Source organism: Penicillium cinerascens (assembly GCF_028974065.1).
Source record: "Penicillium cinerascens strain IBT 15544 chromosome Unknown contig_5_segment0_segment0, whole genome shotgun sequence".
Classification (NCBI taxonomy): Eukaryota; Fungi; Ascomycota; class Eurotiomycetes; order Eurotiales; family Aspergillaceae; genus Penicillium; species Penicillium cinerascens.
The window spans coordinates 2,353,757-2,373,529 of record NW_026695294.1 but is presented as its reverse complement, the minus strand read 5'-3'; the positions used below and the strand labels follow the sequence as shown (position 1 = coordinate 2,373,529).

Genomic DNA, 19,773 nt, shown 5'->3' with positions numbered 1-19,773 from the left:
GGACGTTGTGAACGGCTGAATACGAGCAACACCAAATTCTCCCTCAACAACCTTCCTTCGAAGGTCGGCAAGCCTAATCTAAGTGGGTTTCTCCTGGATGATTGCCTACCATCGTCGATTTAAGTTCTATGATAGGTCCTCGAAGTTGCCCAGGTCCTCGAACACCAACATGTTATATTCCACTCTTGAATTTCAATAATCGAACCCTGGAAAGCGTAAACAAAAAGCCGGATAAGAGAACCAGGAAATCATTCAGTGTTCGTGATTTCACCATTTCTTACGCGAGACCACGACACAAGGACAAAATACCCAAGTGACCAAAACGCAAACCCGTCTAAGCCGAGCCAAGGGTGTTACCACCTGGGTAGGTCACCCATGCTAAGCCCTGCCACAACGATTGACAGTAAATCCAAGCACGTAAATACCAAACTCTATGTCATGACGAACCAGTCCCTCAATAGTCATCCTCGTGACCACGCGAATGACTCCGACTATGGTGCCCGTGATGGCTGTGATGCCCATCATGATGATGCCCATGATGATGGCGGTGATGATGCTCACCATGACCATGATCTTTGACCTTGTTCTCCAGGATATTCCCAATAATCGCACCGCCAAGAGCGCCTAGAAGGCCATGATCCTTCTTATGTCCGAGATAATAACCCGCCGCACCCCCAGCAAGAGAGCTTCCAACCCCACGCTCACTTCCAGGCTCGTCATCCCGTTCATCCGCATAAATGTTGCCGCTATTTTCCCGCGGGGTTGCAGAGTCAGACACATAGACCGAGGGCGCGTGCGGATTGGCGGAAGGAGTGTACCGTGGCTGTTCAGCTGGATCACCACTCGAAATATGTCAGCACGGGCCAGATGCCCCTCAATTGTCTCACTTACTAGTATCCCAGATTCTCAGGAACTTTCCCGCTCGAGTGTGGAGGGATTCCTGTACCAGACACGGGGCCGAGGTGGTCTGGCTGTCCTATCGGTGTGTAACTTCTGTTGTCGGGCGCGCCTTGGTAGGTTTCTGGGGCCAGGTGATACGGGCCCGGCGGGGGGTACGCATAGTTAGGATCTGGATGTGGCTCTGCGGTGCCGTATGGCTGCTGCTGATACTGGTTTGGATATGGCTGCTGGCGAGCTTGCTCCTCCGGCGGGTAGTAGCCGACCCCGCCCGGGGTGGGCGTGGAGTAAGAAGTGTACGGGTTGTACGGATCGGCCATGATGGTGAAGTGTAGTTGAAACACGATAAGTAAAATGAGCGACGGGCGCTCTTATACATGCGAAACCTTAGTCTGATGACAGAGGCTCATACATCATGGCGCGGGTGACCTGCCCGCACGATCGTCAGCAGCGCAGGAACTCTGGAATGCGCGCGTCGCCAATCACCGCTGCAGGGTCCTGCAAGAAACTTACCGTGTGATGGGGGGCTATCCTATCAGAGCGAAGTAATCTACAGGGAACAAGGCTGTTTGCTTGAACATTGATATTGCCATGCGCCATCTATGAACGCTGGACCCGCTATCAAGTATAAAAAACACGGATGACTCGGGGTATTCCGGCAGAAAAATCAGAAAAATAAAAGAAAGGCTCGATGCAACAGAGTGCTGGCTGTTGATCAATTAAGAACCGCAGGTCGCTCCTTGACAAGGGTGGGAAAAGGAAATCAAAATGCATCAGTGAGTGGGCATGAAGGCGACAAGATCGGTATGAAAAAGTTCAAGAGAGAATGGAATAGAGCCAGTCAGAAGTAATGTGCCCAGCACAATTAAAGCCCCTGCGGTGTCATTTGAAGGGCGAACTGACAAGCCCATGCATATATGCACAGATACGCGGGCAGATGAAGGTGGACGCTTGAACGACTAAGCAGTCGGACTCTGTACGCTTCGCATCGAATTGCGGCGCGCCCGTTGGGCCATCCATTTTACAAGCATATTGTCGAGTTGGTCGTTCATCTCTTTAAGCCTCTTGCTCTCCTCCTTGAAGAGACGGCCAGTGACAGGATGTTCGGGACCGGCCGGGGGAATATTGGATTTGTCATGGACAATAATGAATAAGTCGCGAATGTCGTTTTCTTCGTCCATGTATGATCGTAGACTGGCATCACTCCAAGTGGGAGTGTCCACTGAGAGTGTATCAAGGGAATCTTGAGTAGCGTCGGTCTCCTTAGGATCGTGGGAATCGGTCTCAGGAGACGACGGTGGGGAGACCGGCGACCCAGATTGGCCTCGGTACGTAGTGTCCGGGGTCAGGCCTGGGGCACTGATTGGGATGTGGCCATCCACTGGGGAAATATTGATGGGGGATTCTGATCCCCGGTTGTGATAGCCGGTGTCCATGGTTGGTGTAAACCTCTGGGGAGGGGATGTCACAGAAGGTTGGCCGGTCGGTGCGTGGTCGGGGCCATAAGGTCCTCTCCACTGCGCTTCGCTGGGTGGTCGATCCTCTGGAGATGCGAACGGGTCCCGAGACTCCATGGGAGTTGCAAAAGACTCCTTTGAAGGGCTCGACTCCTTTGAGGGGCTCGACAATGTCACAGCTCCATGGTCTTCCTCGAAGCTTTCCACCTCTTGTGTTGTTGTAACCTTTCGGATTGATCGGCCAGCCTGTTTCGAGAGGGCGGCCTCAATGTCCTTGGTCTGTTCGGTCGGCGAGGTAGGGGACATGGTCGCTGGGGGCTGCTTCTGCAACCTGTTGCTGGTCTGTCTCTGTGGCTTGGTCCGAGACTCCTGGGACATGGTAGACTCCATAGATGTCTTCGGCGATGTACGGAATGAGGATTCGACTGGGGACAAGGGCTCGTCCATGTCTTCGTCGGTCGACTTGCTCTTCTTGCCGCGCTTGAAAAGTCCACTAAGCATCCCCGGTTTCTTGTCCTTGCGTTTCTTGTCGTCCTTGGTCTTCTCCTGCGATGTAGATGCCTTTTCGATGCTTTCAAAGCTTCCACGGCCATCCTTCCACTCATTAAGGAGGCTGTTGTTGCTGCTGTTGTTGGATTCATCACGTAGCAGGTTCGGCGTTAGAGAAATCTTCTTTGGCTCGGCAGTGTCATCCTTGAAGAAAGAATCGGTATTCCGCACAGTACCCTTTCTGGATCTACTGACGGCGGGTTCCACTTGGTCGAGAAAGTTAGATTATGTTGTCTGTTGTTCAGAAAAAGGATGTTTCTGCATACCTTCTGGATCAAAGATGTCCTCGCTCGACCGTCGAGGTTCCGAGATTGATCGCTCGGGCTCAGACTTTTCTTCAGTCTCGGTGCCCTCAGTCTGTTCTGTGGTCTTCTCCTTCTGTCCCTTGGGCCGGAGAGGCTCCACGACAATGTCCTCATTCTGCTCTTGGGCTTCTCCGTCTTCGGATTCCACGGTTTCGTCATCGTTAAAGAAATCGCCATGCTCGTCGTCCTCGTCTGTAGAGTACTCCACATCGGATGCCTCGATGTACGTCGGTGCAGCGAAGTTGACAGTCTTTGCGTTTCGTCGGCGCATGGCTTTCTTCAAAGGATTCTTGGACTTCTCTGAATTATCGCCTAACATCGTGGCAGAGAGCTGCGGAAGTCAGTATTCGTTGAAACAAAGGAAGTGTGGGAATACATACATCGACATTCCTGTGTTTGTTCAATCTGGCAAGTCGCTCGGTGGGCGTTTCAATGTGTTCAGCAGGCAGGTACCCGATGCTTCCATCCTTCACCACGCGAACAAGCCACCAATAGCTGTTGCTGTCATCGAGAAGCACCATAGTATCTCCCTTCGCAGCGTTTGCCTGCCCGTCGACAGTTGCAACGAAATTGTGGAGCGCGTAGACGAATTCGAAATCAATGTCCTCTGCTCATCGTTAGACCGAAAGCCCAATCGCGATATAGCGTGAAGACGTACCATCGTCAATAGAAGGAGAGCTTGATATTTTGTCCATGAGATCATCGTCAAGTAGATCGTCACTTTCACCATCCGCCAGGTCACTATCGTCGTGATCGTAGTCGGCATTTCCAGCCACGTCCGCCTCTCTGTCGTCATCACCGTACCCGTCCGCGCCGGCGGTACCGGGACCGTTCATAATCTCCGCTCTCGTATCTTCTTGGGCATGGCGGATGGACGACGACTGGTGGGGGGCAGGCCGGCCGCCCCCAAGGGGATCTGGGTGCTCGGGTTGCTTCGTATGGTCTTTCGCTGATGGGGCATCATGATTTTGGAGGTCCAAGGTATCTGGGCAACCGGTTAACATTTCGACATTGGATGAAAGCAGCCCGACAGATCACAAACATACCGGCGCGAATGATTTGAGGCCTCGTCATGATGTAAGTTTAAATGAACGCGGGATCGGCCGTGAGAGGAGTAGCACAAGTCGCTGAAGGGGAGCAAAGAGTGATTGTTGATCCAGAACTATCGGAGAAAAACAAATAGTCAAGGGCGTACAATCTGCGGCGGAGACTCGACACTTGACAATTGCCCCGGGGTCTCCAGGAACTGAACCGGGGGTAGCCGTAAAAGAAAGACTGCGCCTTGGCGACCAAAGATGGGGGCTGGACTGCTTCAGTCGCAGAATGGCACGTCGGGTGCACGAAAGATATTACTGCCAGAGCGACATTTAGAGAAAAGAAGGGGGTCATTCGAGACTGGGACAATTGCCAACCCCAGAAAGCGAGGCAAAAGGAGGTGTTTCCAAAACAAGCGCCCCTTGCGCGCGGCTAATCGGAATTAAGGAGAGCTGCTTGAACCCCCTGAAACAATACTGCCACATGCGGTAGTAGGGCTTAGGGCTAAATTCCCCAATCAGATGGACTCCGTATCCGTGAGTCAGGTGACGCATGGTCATCTGACTTTCCGCTCTCACCCGAACGTATAGCTCCAACTGCTCATCATTCTCCGGAGACACCCGAAAGCCCCGTTTTCTCCATCTCCCTTGCTGGCTCCGACTGACCAATCCTTCACAGCTCATTCTTGGGTCTGATCTCACCCTGCCTGTACCTCTTTTTTTCCACCTCCCACACTTGTCAAATCTTTCACAATCTGAACACCACCACCTCTCCCTCCCTATATCACCCCGCGATCTCGAGCGTTTTCCGTCCCCACTGTAAAACGCTTATCGCCCCACGTCTAGCCTCCCCCAAAATTATCAGCAAAACGGCCTTAAACATTATTTACAGGCAGAGGGTTCTTGCAACCCGTCTGCTAGCCTTCCACGGGCTCATTTTCACAACGTCGTCCTATACCGCACTCTCGACGAGGGCATGGCGCACTCGGAGAGACAAGGGTTGGCAGGTTTGAGGATTGAGACTGCGTTTCACCAGCAAAGACTAGAATGGGCTGAGGAGAAGGATGGAGGGAGGAGGAGATCGGCATCAGGTGGCGATGGTATCGAGAGCGACCGCACCAACAAATCTCATGATTACGCGCGCCGCCGCGATACTAATGAAGACCACAGTGTGTTAAGTGATTTGCACTCAGCCACGCCTCCCATCTCAGTTCCCCGCCCCGACAGTCATCCAGTCGGGGAGACTGATGATAACGGCTTCCCACACAAGCCGGATGATGTGCAGGGATCCCCGCTCGACAATTATCTTCAAGCGCGCCACACCTCCATCAGCTTCAACCCAAATGTGTTTCTGGACTCCGGTCTGCAGCAACCACTAGAGGAGCCTCTCGACAAGGGTGACGTGAAGAATCGGGCCCCGCTAAAATTCGAGTCTCGGACTTCGGGCCTCCGGAACGCCCTCTCTCAGGATGACGATCCCGCTGACCGGAAGCCCGAATGGGGTGATGACTCCAAACAATCTCAGGAACCGCGGGGTATTCCGACCGGAGCTTCCCGAGCCCATTCTGTCGTGAGCCCTGGAGATGACTCAATCACGCCCAATGAAGGCGACCAGCCGACGTCGCTCACATCACTCTCGACGGCATCTCCAGGTGACGAAGTGCGGACCCCGCCCGGAAGCGCTAAAGATGCACTGCTGTCCCCTCTTTATATCACCTCTCCCAGCCAACAGTTTTCCTTACCGGAAGATCGCAGTGCATCTTGGTCTACCGGGTTGGTGACTCCCTTTGGGAGTAAAACCCGCACTTCCCCATTTAGCCGCCATGGCAGCCTGCGGCAAAACTCTCGACGGTCTACTACTTCGAGCGGCAAGTCGCCTGCCGGCGCGTTCCTTTCTATGTGGTCCGGCCGTGAAGAGCCTGTCTCGCAGCCCGATGATGAAGGCCAAATGGTGGGCACCGACTACGTTCTTGGAAAGCAAATTGGCTTTGGAGGTTTCAGTACGGTGAAAGAAGCCTTCAAGGTAGAGGAGCACGGCACAACTAAGCGACTCGCCGTCAAAATCGTCAAGAAACAGATCAAGGGCCACAGTGAGAGGGAAAACGAAGAAATGCAAGCGGAGTTCGACCATGAGGTCCGGGTTTGGCGGTATCTCAGCCACCCTCACGTCTTGACCCTTGACTCCGTCTACGAGACAGATTATGCCACTTTCTGTTTCACCAAACTTCACATCGGTGGGACGCTGTTCGATTTGGTCCGCCAGAACCGCCAGGGTCTCTCACCGCACCTCGCCAAAAAATACTCGTACGAGCTTGCTCGCGCGATTCGTTATCTGCACGAAGATGCTCGTGTTGTCCACCGCGACATCAAACTGGAGAACTGTCTCCTCGACCCCATCGAGGCTCCTGATGGTTCCCAGTCTTCAACTCTGGTCCTTTGCGACTTCGGAATGGCAGAATGGATGACCGCAGACCATGGGGGTGACAGCCCTGACCCTTACGATGAGGTCGCCGATCGCCCTCCGCCCAAGCAAATGGGCCCTGCAGGCTCTAGTACTAGCGTCGCCGGCAGCTTGGAGTATGCCTCTCCTGAATTACTCCGGTCGACAAACAGTGTCATACACCCGTCGGTCGACATTTGGGCCTTTGGTGTGATCGTCTTCGCAGTCGTTGTTGGATCCCGTCCCTTTCAAGACTCCTTTGCACCTCGCATCCAGACCAACATCCTCAGTGGAACATGGAACCATGATGCCGTTATCGGCCATGTTACCGATGAGCTTCTGCGCAGGGATCGTCAGGATGCCCTCGAGTTGATCGAGGGCTGCCTCGAAATGGACGTTGATAAGCGATGGACTATCCGAGACATCCTGAACTGTGCCTGGCTCCGCGAAGTCGCTGAAACTTACAGCGAAAGCTCTCCAGAGTCTGCGTGGAGGCTATGAACACCTACCTCTCTGATTGCTCTTCAGCGCACTCTTTAGCCAAGCCCTGTTACTTGAGATTCATCTCGAGCATGACATGACGAATTTGCAATCTTTTTCATTTTTTCCCGGCGCTTCTTCCTTCTCAAGCGCTGGTGTTTTTTTTGTTTTTTTTGTTTTTTTTTGGGGATTTTTGGCCACGATGATACCCATCCAACTCTACGCCTTGTCATTTCTTTTATCTATTTTGGATTCCCCATGCGTTACATTTTTGGCTATGGTTTAATTTGACGGATTGGATTATGATTTGGACAAGCATGGCGTTTTTTTTTTCTGCTTCTGGCATGCGTTTTGATTTCTGGCTTTGTCTTTTGTTTGGTGTATTCTAGTATGCGGATTTGCGCTTTATTACTGATATCCTTTTTCTCTATTCTCTGCTCTTAACTGTCAGCGTCTCTTCTCTGTCTGGATGGCTGGTTCCGTCCTAGAATACAAAAAAAACATTATGCAAAATTCGAACTTTAGTAGCCGTCTTGACAATCTTGGAACCAAAATGGTTCAACCTATTGTACCTTGGGGTTCCCAGCTCAAGCTGATATACATGGATACCATGAAGAAAATAATTTTGTATGACCGACATATCCAGAAACGGGGGCTATTGATACATGTACAAAGATAAAGCTCTAAACCAAAATCACCAACAAACTACCAGAGCCTGTTCTCCGGCAAAACCTTCTCCTTCTTAACACCAGCAGTAGACTTCCGCTCCTCAGGCGAGCGGAAGAACAAACTGGGTCCTTCCATCGGCTTAAGCAAATGACTCAAGTAGCCGCGATGCGCAGGGTCACGGTAATACTCAATATCGCGTCTGCGCGTCGGATCAGGCAGCCTATACCGGAACCCACGCTCCTTCATCACATTCGCCTCGCTCAGCTCCTCAGGGGCTCCATCCGCCTTCAATAGATCCTGAGACCCGCTCTCAGCCGCCCACGCCATCGAGATGAAGGGGTGCGACTCCTTAGCCATGATGTGCCGGATTGCGGAACGTGTGTAGAAGCGCGTGGCGACAGATCCGCCGGCCGCTTCGATGGCGGTGATTGCCGATGAGGAGATTCGGGATACGACTAGGTGGATTGGTTGTTTCAGGATCCCCTCGCCGCCGCCGAGGACTTTCACGCCGTCTTTGTGCTGGTGGATGCAGCGGGATTTGGTCAGTTCGCGGACGGTAATTGGGCGGGTTGGGTCGATGCGGCCTTGATCGATCCAGTCTTGGATGCGTTCGAGGTTGACGGGGGCCATTTCAAGGGCGAAGCTGGTAAAATGTTAGGAATATGGGGATGATCAATGGGATATCAAAGGATTGGAACCCGGGGGACGAGTAAAGGGAAGGGAGGGAAAAACTTACAGGTTCTTTTCTCCACGCTCTCCGTGGACAACAATATCGGGGGTCTGACCACCATTGAAACCGGCAGGGACCTTTCCGTGCTGACCCTGACCCTTGTGACCACGACCGGAAGTCTTACCCTTGCCGGAAGCAGGACCACGACCGCGGCGGATACGCTTGTTGTAGGCCGAAGGATTGTCGGAGAGCGAGGAGAGGATGTGCGCGCCGCGCTGCTGGAATTGCGGGACGAGGAATGCTAGCGGTGACGCCTGGAACGGCCTTGCGATAAACTTTTGAAGCTGCGTGGGCAGCCCCATGAGTCGGGGGGCCATGGTGATGATGGGCTTGGGGTGTTGGATCGTTGTTGCGGACGCTGGAGATCTTTGATGCTGGACGGAGCGGAAAATAATCGGGCCGTTCGCCGAAAGAGGTTAGGGGCTGCGTGAACTAAATTACCCGTTTGGGATTGCTTTCAAAGGCTCTAGTTCGCTAAATTCAAATACTCTTTGGCTAATTATGGAGATCTCTTTTCGCTCCACAAATTTGCAAACTTAGAAACCTATGACTACTTAGGTGGAAATATGTGAAAGTTGATATCAAATCTAGTTTCTTCATACTGCGAGACTTCTTGTCTGCTAAAATAAACGCCATATGATGTGAATGCGTAGGCAGCAATGACCACGTTGTTCTTGACAACGGAAAAGCAAAAAAATAAAACGCCTCAAAGGCCATCCCCGACCTTGGAAGGTCTTTTGGGGAGGCGAACACCTGGGATCCCTCTAGGTTGGAGCGCCGAGCAAATGCGATAAATCATCAAGTAATCCTGTACAGGAAAAGAAAAGGACAAGTGAGAAGAGAAGATGAAAAGGATGTACAGCGAATGGGATGTTTTTCGTGAGTGGGGTCATAACGCGGTCACATCGTCAAAGAGGAGGGTGGAGCAAACTTCAGTTAGAGAAGGTCTGAGAGGGAGGGAAATAGGGTTGGAAGTTCCCCTGGCTCCACACATCGGGCTGGATGTAGGGGAGCAGGCCCGTCTTGCGATCGGATGTACCCTTACCCAGCGGCTGGTAGTGCATGTGGTCAAAAGGAACACTGCGCTGCTGCTGCAGGGAGGCCGACGGAGGCGGAATGAGCAAAGTTGAAACCGAGCGGACGGGCCGGTAAGGTGAGTTACGGTTGGCGAGGAAAAAGGATGGGGAGAGGTGAGTTTGCGGGGTGTGGACCGAGTAGGCAGACACAGCCGGCGAGACGGTGCCAGAAGACACAGCGAACGGGCTTGGGTTGTGTCGGCCGAGATCCGGAAGAGAAGGGGCGTTGTAAATGCCGGCTGGAACCCCGGGCACAGGCACATTGGGAATATGCTGACCCCAGTTCGAAGGCCGGTTGCAGATCGGCTGCATAGGAGCCGGGATAGGGAGCTGAGAGACCCCGCTACAGGGAAATTGTGAGGTCGAGGGGGTCGGAAGGCAATGAGAAACCGGGTTGGAGGCTGTCAGGTTGGGAGGCGGGAGAGAGAGGCCCTGAGAAACCGGAGCAGATGTTGGTGTGAGGACCGGCGGAAGAGTGGCCATTGCATTCATGGTCGTTGAGGGGACGGTAAGGGGAGCCGGAGTAGGTTGAGCAGTTCCCCGAGCAGCTCGCTTCATGGGTTGCAACTCATCCTCATCATCTCGACTGCGCTTGCGGGATCCACCCGAGGCAACCTGACCAGCCGGCGAAGGAATAGGGTAGGGCAGACCGGGAGCCGGCATGTACCAGTTCGGCTGGGACTGCGGGCGAAGCACATCTGAAGGAGGCGACGGCAACTTGGACAAGGGCGAATGAGGCTGCAATCGAGTAGGAGAGACACGCATAACCGGGGTGTCCGTCTCAGCGGGAAGGGCCGATGCCTTGTTGAAGAAGTCGGCGAAGAGGCCCAGCTTGGTGTGCCAGCGAGCCCATTTGGCCTCGGAGGCAAACAGATCGTAACGGATGTTGCTGAGGAACTCGACCTCCATAATATGGATTTCCTGCACCGCAATGCCCGAGACCTCGGCCCACGTCTTGTTGGTGTAGGTGTTGTCGTCCAAAACTGGCTGAGTCAGCACGATAGTAAGGCGGTGAAGAGATAAGGCAGATACTCACATTTATTGCCCAGCATTAGGGCAACCGTCATCAGTCGGAATTCACTGCCCTTCTTTCCCTTCACGCCCGAATTGAACTTCTTCAGTCGGTAGATGAACAGCAGAGCCAGCAGGATTACGTTCTGGCTGACCTGTGTTGTCGAGAGAATCGTTGACACCCATTTTTGGAATCCGACAGTAGGGATGGCTTCGGGGACCAGTGAAGGGACGGGGTGCAGTCGGTCTTCGATAGCTTGGAGTTTTGAAGACTTCTCGAACCAGAAGAGGCAGGTCATCTAATGAATGGACAAGTCAGTCTCCGTGCATAAATTCAAACCCATTTGGGACAATCTCACCTGCGCCGCAAACTCGGCCAAGTTGCCCTTGGTATTGTTGATGGTCGAGGGAATCCGCAGTTGCGAGCCACCCGAGGTACTATTCGACTTCTTCTGCGTAGGTTCCGTGACCGAGGCTTCTTTAACGGGTGCCGAGTGGTTCGGCTTCAATCCATATGAATTTACCGAAGGAGGAATCGAATCGAAATGGGGCCGCGAGCCGTAGAGGTGGGAGGGCATGCCATGAGCCTTCCCTCCATAGGGCATGGGAGGAATGGCATTGTAGGTCACTCCGGTCATGTCGCCGGGAGGAGTGGGCAAACCGTCCCGGAAAGGAGCGGTCCAACTGGAGCCGGTCTGGAAAGCGGGTTTGAAGGGTCGGTCCTCCTGGGTTGTCAGGTCGATGGTTGGAGTGGTGGTGCCCAGAATCGAGGAGAATTGTGAGCCCAGCGTTGGGAGAGACATAGGGACAGAGGAGCAGTTGGGAGTTGAGAGACGGGTCGACACATGTGGGATGGTCGGAACTGTTACAGGAGAAAGGACAGGAAAACGAGCCGAGCGTGATTCAGTGTCCCATGTCCCTAAACAGGCCTGAGAGACTGGGTTAAGCCTGCCGTTGTATGCTCGAATAGATGCGTCAAATGGTCCTGCCCAATTGGACAATCAACAAGTGAGGATGTGAGTGGAGTCTAGAAAGGCGAGGCGTTTACTCGCGATCAACGGCGACGGAGAAGTGAACGTGCAGAAACGGACAAAGGAAGTGAGAGTATTTTCTTCACTTTGTAGAGGGGCAAAGAATGATGTATAGGGAACAGCCAAGACAGGCCCCATATAAGGGTAGTAAAGTCAACCAGCCTTTCGGGGAACAGATCTAAGAGTTGAGCGCGCCACTAGTAAAAAAGAAAAAAAGAAAAAATAGAAAGTGAACCCAAAAGGAAACGTTCACGGCTAAGAGGCGGGAATGACCAAAAGAATAATTGAGAAAATAATAAATGATGGGGTGAAGTCAAGGCATCATCTCCATCCATTTACCGCAGGAAAACCAAGTCCACTAAAAGGAGAGGAGCCAGGGTAGGTTGACCCATCCGGAGGAAGCATGAGCGTCCGTACGGGACAGAGTTTGACCCGGACGCAGGTCCAGAGGGTTGATCCTCCTTTCTTGGTTCGTTTGGGTTCCGGTTTGGTATCATCTATGATTGTCTCTGAGAAATCCAAAAAATAATAATAATTTAAATTAAAGGGAAGAAAAAAAAAATTGGAATGGAAATACCGGTTGATGTCAGAGTCACAAGTGGATGCGGGCCTAGAAAGGGTAGGTCGCAGAGTAATGTTTACGGAGGGCACTGGTCCCGGCCTCGGTGCAGCCCTGCTAGGCGGAGAAGGGCGGAGGGATACTGCGTATGGCGTAGCGCGGGCAAGTGGAAGGGGGTAGCAAAATGGGTCAGTGTGAGAAAAAGGAAAAATGGGCAGAAAAAAAAAAAAAAAAAAAAAAAAAAGTGGAAAGAGAGATGGTCGGAGGACAGATCCAAGACCAAGACCTGCTGGGGTTCCAGGAGGGCTAGTGTGGTGTAGGACCCATAACAGATCCAATAATAAGAGAGCTTTTAGCGTGGTCACAACCGTCGGCCCAATGACCGTTCGCCAGGCCCGTCAGGACGGTGTACCGAGGCTGTAAAATACCAGGTATGATTGCAACTCCGTGTATGCGTGAGGGTGCGCAAGCATGTACGCCTCCGCCTCCTGCACAAGTGGCCCAGGTGGCCCAGGTGGCCCAGGGGGGCAACCGACTACAGTATGTAATACGCTCTTTTTACGGAGTAGCTCCAGGGTTTGAGCACGGTGGCTTGTCGTTAGTTTGGAGTCACCGGAATGGAAAGAATTTGGGAAATTCAAAGCTCCAAAGCAAAAAAAGAGAGGGCTGGTGACCGGGTAATGAGAAGATCATTTTCCGCGTTGGGGGGTTGACCGCGATAATGAAGGGTCTCTCTCCAGGGATGGAATATGGAATCGAGAGTCTCGATTTCTTTGATCGGCGTGTAAGCCGTATATTCGGTTACAGGTATGTAAGGAAGAAGGCATTCTGGCTTAGGTAACCGTGGAGCCGTGAGGTTTCTCAAGTTCCGTTTTCATTGGCAGATGCAGTCTGGCAACCAATAACGATCCATACTGGTAGGGGCAAACGGCCAGTCAGTGGCCAGCAGAATCCAGCAGAATCCAGCAGCTGACTGGCCCGGATCCCGTCCTTTTTCCCATTTTCCTGTCCCATTTGGCGGAATTCCAGGATGCGAGGATCCACCAAAGTCTCAGTCTTCCGTGTATAATCCGAACCACCCGCCTTCGTTGGCTGCAAGGCGAGCCATGACTGGTCCCGCGGGGTCCATCAAAAGGAAGAGGCCTGTCAGCTGTGTGCACGACGGCCGAATCACGATCCCATGGTTGGCGATTGCGCATCACCAAGAAGGCCGAGACGGCTCCGGTCGAAGGATGATGCGGCCACCATGACACGGTTACGCTACGACTGACTAATCGCGTACTCCCCGACCTGTTAGCCGCTCTCCTTTCTTATTGGTTTCGTTCTCGCTGTGGTGTTTTCCGCTTTCCTCGGCTTCTCTGCCCTCTGGGGCCTTCTGATCGTCACTATGGAGGAATCTCAGCCCGTGTGAGCGTGTTGGGCCCCCTCGCCTCTGAACTCTGCCCATCTAGCCCACCGCGCGGGATTTTCTTTCGATTTCCTTTGGACTTGCTTTTTTCGGCCTGCTTTTTTCGGCCAGGTCAGATTTCGGGCGAGTGGACTGATTTGACAGTTCAGGTCAAAGCCTCATGGGGGCCATGGCACACGGACACGAATGCGTCTTATTCGCCCGTCATGTAACTGTCTTCTCTACGGTTCAGTTCAGGGTGCAAAACCGGAAACGAGCCTTTGTTGGCAGGATGTCTTTGACTGATTCAAGGAAACCCTGTTCAACAAAGCACTCAGGAAGCAGGGTGGTGTAGTCGTCGTGTACTGTATAGAGAGTACTTTCCAGATCGATGCCCGATTTGGAATGCTAGGTGGCCCCCAAGACGCGCAGCGCGATTGCGGTGCACGCGCCTCACAGGTGATGGGCAACCCGGTACCATGTCACGAAGCGCTCTGGTACACCACACAAAGTGGATACAATTTACTGTAGGGGGAAAAGGAGGCTGCAGGGCGAATTTCGGTTGTCACGCCACCTGTTCACTCGCTGTACACAGTACTTTTTGATGGGGCTGGGGACGATCCAAACATCCGAACCTTGGCTTGGCCGGACAAATCACGTTTTCGTTAGTGTAGATGAGGCCAAGTCCAAGGTCGGTTATAGTGGGCTTTAGTGGACACGAATAGGGCGCAGGGAATCAGAATTTCCCCGTGCCCACTTTTTTTCTTCTTTTCGGTCGGGATCCTGAGCCACCGCCACGGTGTGGGTTCGTTTCGGTGTTTCCAGAACCCCAGACCTGTGTCATGGAGCCGATCTGTTGATGCTCTCGCCCAATTGCCATCATTGACAAAGTTTCACGGCCCGGGAGTAAACGCTCGAGACTCGTCACAGTCATACGGACTTTTGGGTCTGCATGGGGCACCTTTGCTCTTGTCCCCCTGTCATCGGCAATACGGGACTTTTCCTCTTTGCCATCCCCGATCTACATACTGACTTCACACCCTCCCCCCCCCTAATCTGAGCCCCTCCCCGTGGACCGCCCGCACGTCCTCGCTCTCGTTCGACGGTGGGGGCCCAGAGAGTCCGACTGGGATGACAAGACCACACTCTTCGAAAATGGTCCCGCACGTTGCCACCGACCATACGAATGATCCCGGTTGCGGCACTACTACGCACTACGGGGCTCCATTTCGAGAGTCACCGCATGGGATAATCTAACCGCCCCCGAGCTCATTAATTTGCGTGTGGTCCACAAGTACGAGTCCCCCGAAAATCTCCTCGTAAGGATGACCCCAGAGTGAGATTACCGTCTCCGGTGCCACCTGCATTAATCCATGGAAAACAAACTTCGCTATCACAAGGACACATCATAGATATTGGTTTCCTGCGTATATCCCACCGGTCACGGAGAGGTTCTACCCTTGACCATGCCTGCGGGCTGATCGTGATATGGTGATACTCGGGTCTCCTCCTGGAAGGCGGCGCGGTCGCCTATCGTGGAAAGTATCCGCTCTCTTCATTTCCGGACCAGGGCAATACCCACGAGCGCGTAGAGTTCTGGGCAACCGTGATTGGCGCCGCGTACTAAATTGCCATAGAGTTTTATTAGAGAGTACGTGCTTCTACAGTAGGGATTACTGGGTCCAACTCAGCAAAGCTGAAGCCGATCACCACTCATTACCCTGAGACGGGTTACTCCATCCGACTATTGCTCTCTGTTCCGTACTCTGGAACCTTGAAACGCGAGAAAATTGGGATGTTCTCATCACACGGCCAGCATTCGGGCGGGGCTCCGATCCCGTACATCGACCCCAACATCGAATTCCCATTGAGGGGGGGGGGTTACCTATCTATCTCATGCGTCAACTCTCGTGAGACTGTCTTGCAAGCCGCCCATTCTGATGCAAACGGACGTGATGGCCGGGATGTCCAACCCTGCACGTCTTTCCCGCTCGGGCTCCTTGCAGCTTCTCCCGTCCTTGCTGGTGAAGTGTTACCGGGAGAGCGGCTACGTGTGATGTAGACGCCGATGCTTCGACATCACATCCACATCTGAGTTGGGGCCCCGGTAAAACTAGCATCGCACAACTTGGTATCCTGTAATCGTCGCTGCGATTGACTGCACCCGGGAAGCTACTGTAGGGCGAATGATTCCTAGCGTCATCTAGTTGCCCCATCTCCCCTTGGCCTTGGATGGGCTCGCAGCGCTCCCTCGGCAGGGGGGTCAAATGACATGGATCTATAGGAGCCGATCTTGAAGGCAAAGCAGCTCCACACATCGCTAGGCTCGGTCTTTTTCAAAGACTTGGCGGAGGGGCTTGTCTTTGTCTCTTGTGACCGATTGAGGCGCACTGTTGCCTGCTATCCTGGGCGAGCGACTGCAGTTCGAAACCAAGGTCTACGCAGATCGCAAAAGGCAACGACGACGGTCGGCCGATTGGAAGAGTCCAGAACTCAGCCCTGGGCGCAGGGGCCAAACGGCCCATTCGCATCAAATAGCGTATCGCAATGATAAGTTTTCGATTGATATATTCGTCATTAGGCTTTTGGGGTTGTTTTGGGGTCTACGCCCCAAGCACCAAAGCACAATGCAGGTCTGACACCATCGGAATTCGGTTTGTTTGATCTGATTTGACTTTGTCCAGAGTTTCCGAGTGCCCCGTGAAAGGCGTCTTTGCCCCCCGCTTGGGATGATCAGTAGTACCGTATAGTCGTATAGTTGTATAGTTGTGGGGAGCCGTCATTACGTAGTGTCTCAGGCGTGTTCCTTCTAAGATTAGACCTTTGTCGAGGTGGTCTAGAGCTCGTCAGCAGAATCTCACAGCGTGGCGGTCACGGAGACGATCAACCCAGTCCCCGCAGGCACTTCAATTACGGCATCCGGCTAGAATAAACCTGGAAGACGAAAAAAAAAAGAGATCAAAAAAAATGCCGAAAATTAAATTTCTATTTTTCTGCCTACCATCAAGGGGAGATTCGGTGGAGTACGCCAAAGCGTACCGAGTCCAGTTGGGCCGACCGTGCGAGGAGAGTACGTGCGAACACGATCACATTCCTGTCCTGCCGTTCACATCCGGTATCGCCGTCACCATCCTCCACCCCTCTCTCTATGCGTCCTGATGGGGTTATCCACGCCCTAAAGAGTCCTCACTCGAAGCCGATTCGTTCCGCGTTGCCTTCTCCCCATTTCGAGGTTTTGAGGCCGCGGGGGGTGTTGCAATGCCAGGTACAATTCCGAGACTGCTGGCCTCATTTCCAACCAAGCGCCAGGTGGTACTACATTCCTTGCGACAAAGACTCAAACCCTTGATGCTCACTAAGAGGAATGGATAGCCCGAGAGGTTGTATCGAGTCGAGTCTACGCGAGGATGGTGAACATTCAAATCCAAGGCCGCTAGAAAACAAATGTCCCCATCCGATCGTCCCGAGGGTCACGATATGACTGGTGGCGGAGCAGACCTGGACCGTGGGTGACGATGAAACATGTCACCGGTGTCTTCGATATCTGAGATCGTTCAGTTCCCAAAGAAAGGATGTTTCCGATCCCACTAGGGGGGGCCAATTGCTCATTTCCACGGAACCGGACGTAGATGGCCAGATTCGTCTGGTTTTGGCTTTCACTTGCCCGATGCCGGATTTCATATCCTGGTTTTCCAATATGCTTCCTTCCACCACATTCGCCTCCAATCATGAGGACTTTGGAACTTGGCGGTGGCTAATCGCACTCGTTCCCTGTGTTGCGACGTGAGGTCGCGACTCCCGCTGACTGCTAAGTGCGGCCAGTGTCACTGATTCATAGCAATATTGGCGCCCCCGGTGAAACTGCTATAGGTGCCTCCGAGGTCTGCAGTAGGCGCGTAGTTCTTCATTACTTGCCTCTTTGCCATCCCGGATCTCGCGGTAGCATATCGTCCATTGACGAAGTGACCACGACTTTGGTCATTTACTCGGGCAAAATTGCCCGGGCCGTTGAATGTCAGCGACTGGATCTCGAACCGTTTTCGGTACTTTTTTTTGTTCTGAAGGCCTGCGCCCGCTCGCCTCGATCATGCTATTGGGCGTGGTGGAATAGTGCGAGACCGTCTTGAAATTGGGTCGACGCTGAATGGTAATCTCTCCACCTGAGCTGCTGGTTACAACTCTAGTCATGCCGGCCGTTTGCCTAGGTCACGAAGTCATACGATCCTTATTGTCGATGTTTGTCATCAAAACCGAAGCGAGTGGCCATCTCCAAACACCATAGTTAACGCGATATTTTATAACTCTATATCTCCACAAAACAATTATTTCTACTTCATCCTTCAAATTCTAGCGTTGTTTGGCATAAGAAATAGTATATAAATTAATTTTGAGTTATTGCAATCGTTATTTTGTTAAGTTACCATAAAACACGGCGTAGTTGAGCTATTTGAACTCCAAGTATATATCGCTGAACCGGTTTACTTCTAAATCTCCCTAGGCCCTATCAATAGGCTAGATTTGCTATAACGAATATGATACCATAATAAAGACTTTAAAATAATCTATTGTTGTTGAGTTATGAGGGGGTAAATATGTTTTGTCCTATGGCTAAATTTTCTGATCGTTAGTCCACTGGGAGGCTATCTGAACCACAGCACCGATTCGAATCCCACAATGACCACTGATGCTGGAACTACAGGAGTTGCTCCCACTCCTACCAATGTCTTGGAAGGAAGTAGCCGAAACTGTAGTCAATGGTATTCGGTATGTTACATGACTGGTTGAAGTATTTGATACCTTTTTCACCGTTGAATCCTCTGAACTCGTCGCAGGTGATCGGAGGAGATGGATGCAATACGGTGTCAATAGAACTGCCAAATTGATTGAGTGGTTTCTATTTTCTTAATCCTGAGATTGATGCAAACGCCTGAGTAAATTGGACATCCATTGTCGAGTTTGTCTAGGCATATCTTGAATACCAAACACAGACAATAGCATGTTTCGGTAACCCGATATCTCCTAAAAGGACAACCACTCCAAAATTCGACTGGGACCCTAGATTTCTTCACTCAGCAGAAGGTCATTTCTTTTTCTCGCACAATCAAACGCCCTCTACCAAAATCTTGGCAGAATTTTGCACGAAAGTATCAGTTCCGAAGGTTGGCTTTATCAGGTCATTCGGCCAGTCTCCATGAAAGAGCTTTAGCCCTACCGGCCAAATTAGCAAGGAACGATCCGCCTAGAAATCCATCTAAACGAATACCCGACATGGAAACAAACAGCAATAAAGCTGATAACCTCGAAAGGACCTTCAAGAGTGCTAGCTTTAGAACCTGGGGCTTTGTCATTTATCGATCCACATATCGGAGTGATTCGGACTGAGCGGAATTCTTGCGTCGTTACCGGTGGCATGTCGCTGACTCGCTAGAGAACCACAATGGGCTAGATCTTCTTGATATCTTCAAGACCACTGTCTTTGAGAACAAAGCACTGCATGAAGGTGCGAGCACGGCTATGATCCGGAAGGATTTCCAGAAGTGGGCTAGGACGGTGATCCTGGAAGAGCAGGGGTGTTTCGCCTGATATACTCGGTTTCGCTAATGTTAAAGCGACGCGGTATCAGTTCTGTCATTTCGTCGATGAAGAGGCGTTGCAAAGTATTCTTCGAGCCCCCTCCGACGACTGTATCAATAAAAATGCATTCATAAATATGCTGAACGGGTGGTGGAAGCCAGAGTCACTTGAAACCCGCGACCCAGAAGAGTTAGAAGGGTACGAGCTGGAGGAATTGGTTGACAATGGTTACGGGCCTGTCGAAGGATGTGCTGTGAAGGATATTGGGTGGATGAAGGTTGCTTTCTGTGATGCTGGCTTGCTCGGCTTCATTAGAATGGGTGAACAAGAGGAGTGGAAAAGACTGTATGAGCGTCCTTCTGGAATATGCTACCATATCTCGGCATTTTATTCACGACGATAAAACTTTGATTTGAATATAACCATAATTCGATGTGGACTGCTCCACGGGTCGCCGAGGAGACTAACATCTATCTCATATATTGATTAAACAGACAGCAATGTACCTTGACGCCTTCGATATAGACATCGAGCTTCCCTTTCAACATATCACCCTCAATACCCAGTGGTCCAT

General features: G+C 52.1%; 7 protein-coding genes across 7 annotated transcripts; 3 read left to right on the top strand and 4 right to left on the bottom strand.

The window, feature by feature from the left end:
- Nucleotides 1–454: 454 nt before the first annotated feature.
- On the bottom strand, nucleotides 455–1,217 carry N7498_005354 (uncharacterized protein; the record flags this gene model as incomplete). Its single annotated transcript, XM_058452416.1, has 2 exons — nucleotides 455–842; nucleotides 892–1,217. The coding sequence occupies 2 exons, from the start codon at nucleotides 1,215–1,217 to the stop codon at nucleotides 455–457; spliced, it is 714 nt and encodes a 237-aa protein (XP_058308954.1).
- Nucleotides 1,218–1,856: 639 nt separating this feature from the next.
- On the bottom strand, nucleotides 1,857–4,282 carry N7498_005353 (SH3 domain-containing protein; the record flags this gene model as incomplete). The annotated part of the gene is made up of 5 exons (XM_058452415.1): nucleotides 1,857–3,109; nucleotides 3,170–3,539; nucleotides 3,589–3,815; nucleotides 3,867–4,193; nucleotides 4,255–4,282. 5 exons carry the CDS (start codon nucleotides 4,280–4,282, stop codon nucleotides 1,857–1,859), a joined length of 2,205 nt encoding a protein of 734 aa, XP_058308953.1.
- Nucleotides 4,283–5,218: 936 nt separating this feature from the next.
- On the top strand, nucleotides 5,219–7,183 carry N7498_005352 (serine/threonine-protein kinase; the record flags this gene model as incomplete). Its single annotated transcript, XM_058452414.1, has 1 exon — nucleotides 5,219–7,183. One exon carries the CDS (start codon nucleotides 5,219–5,221, stop codon nucleotides 7,181–7,183), a length of 1,965 nt encoding a protein of 654 aa, XP_058308952.1.
- Nucleotides 7,184–7,867: 684 nt separating this feature from the next.
- Nucleotides 7,868–8,915, bottom strand: N7498_005351 (mitochondrial 54S ribosomal protein uL15m; the record flags this gene model as incomplete). The annotated part of the gene is made up of 2 exons (XM_058452413.1): nucleotides 8,568–8,915; nucleotides 7,868–8,474 (listed from the first exon to the last, which is right to left on the bottom strand). The coding sequence occupies exons 1-2, from the start codon at nucleotides 8,876–8,878 to the stop codon at nucleotides 7,868–7,870; spliced, it is 918 nt and encodes a 305-aa protein (XP_058308951.1). The 5' UTR covers nucleotides 8,879–8,915.
- Nucleotides 8,916–9,493: 578 nt separating this feature from the next.
- On the bottom strand, nucleotides 9,494–11,451 carry N7498_005350 (uncharacterized protein; the record flags this gene model as incomplete). Its single annotated transcript, XM_058452412.1, has 3 exons — nucleotides 9,494–10,620; nucleotides 10,674–10,947; nucleotides 11,008–11,451. The coding sequence occupies 3 exons, from the start codon at nucleotides 11,449–11,451 to the stop codon at nucleotides 9,494–9,496; spliced, it is 1,845 nt and encodes a 614-aa protein (XP_058308950.1).
- A 6,848-nt stretch (nucleotides 11,452–18,299) lies between these two features.
- On the top strand, nucleotides 18,300–19,208 carry N7498_005349 (uncharacterized protein; the record flags this gene model as incomplete). Its single annotated transcript, XM_058452411.1, has 2 exons — nucleotides 18,300–18,360; nucleotides 19,054–19,208. 2 exons carry the CDS (start codon nucleotides 18,300–18,302, stop codon nucleotides 19,206–19,208), a joined length of 216 nt encoding a protein of 71 aa, XP_058308949.1.
- Nucleotides 19,209–19,335: 127 nt separating this feature from the next.
- On the top strand, nucleotides 19,336–19,602 carry N7498_005348 (uncharacterized protein; the record flags this gene model as incomplete). Its single annotated transcript, XM_058452410.1, has 1 exon — nucleotides 19,336–19,602. One exon carries the CDS (start codon nucleotides 19,336–19,338, stop codon nucleotides 19,600–19,602), a length of 267 nt encoding a protein of 88 aa, XP_058308948.1.
- Nucleotides 19,603–19,773: the final 171 nt, after the last annotated feature.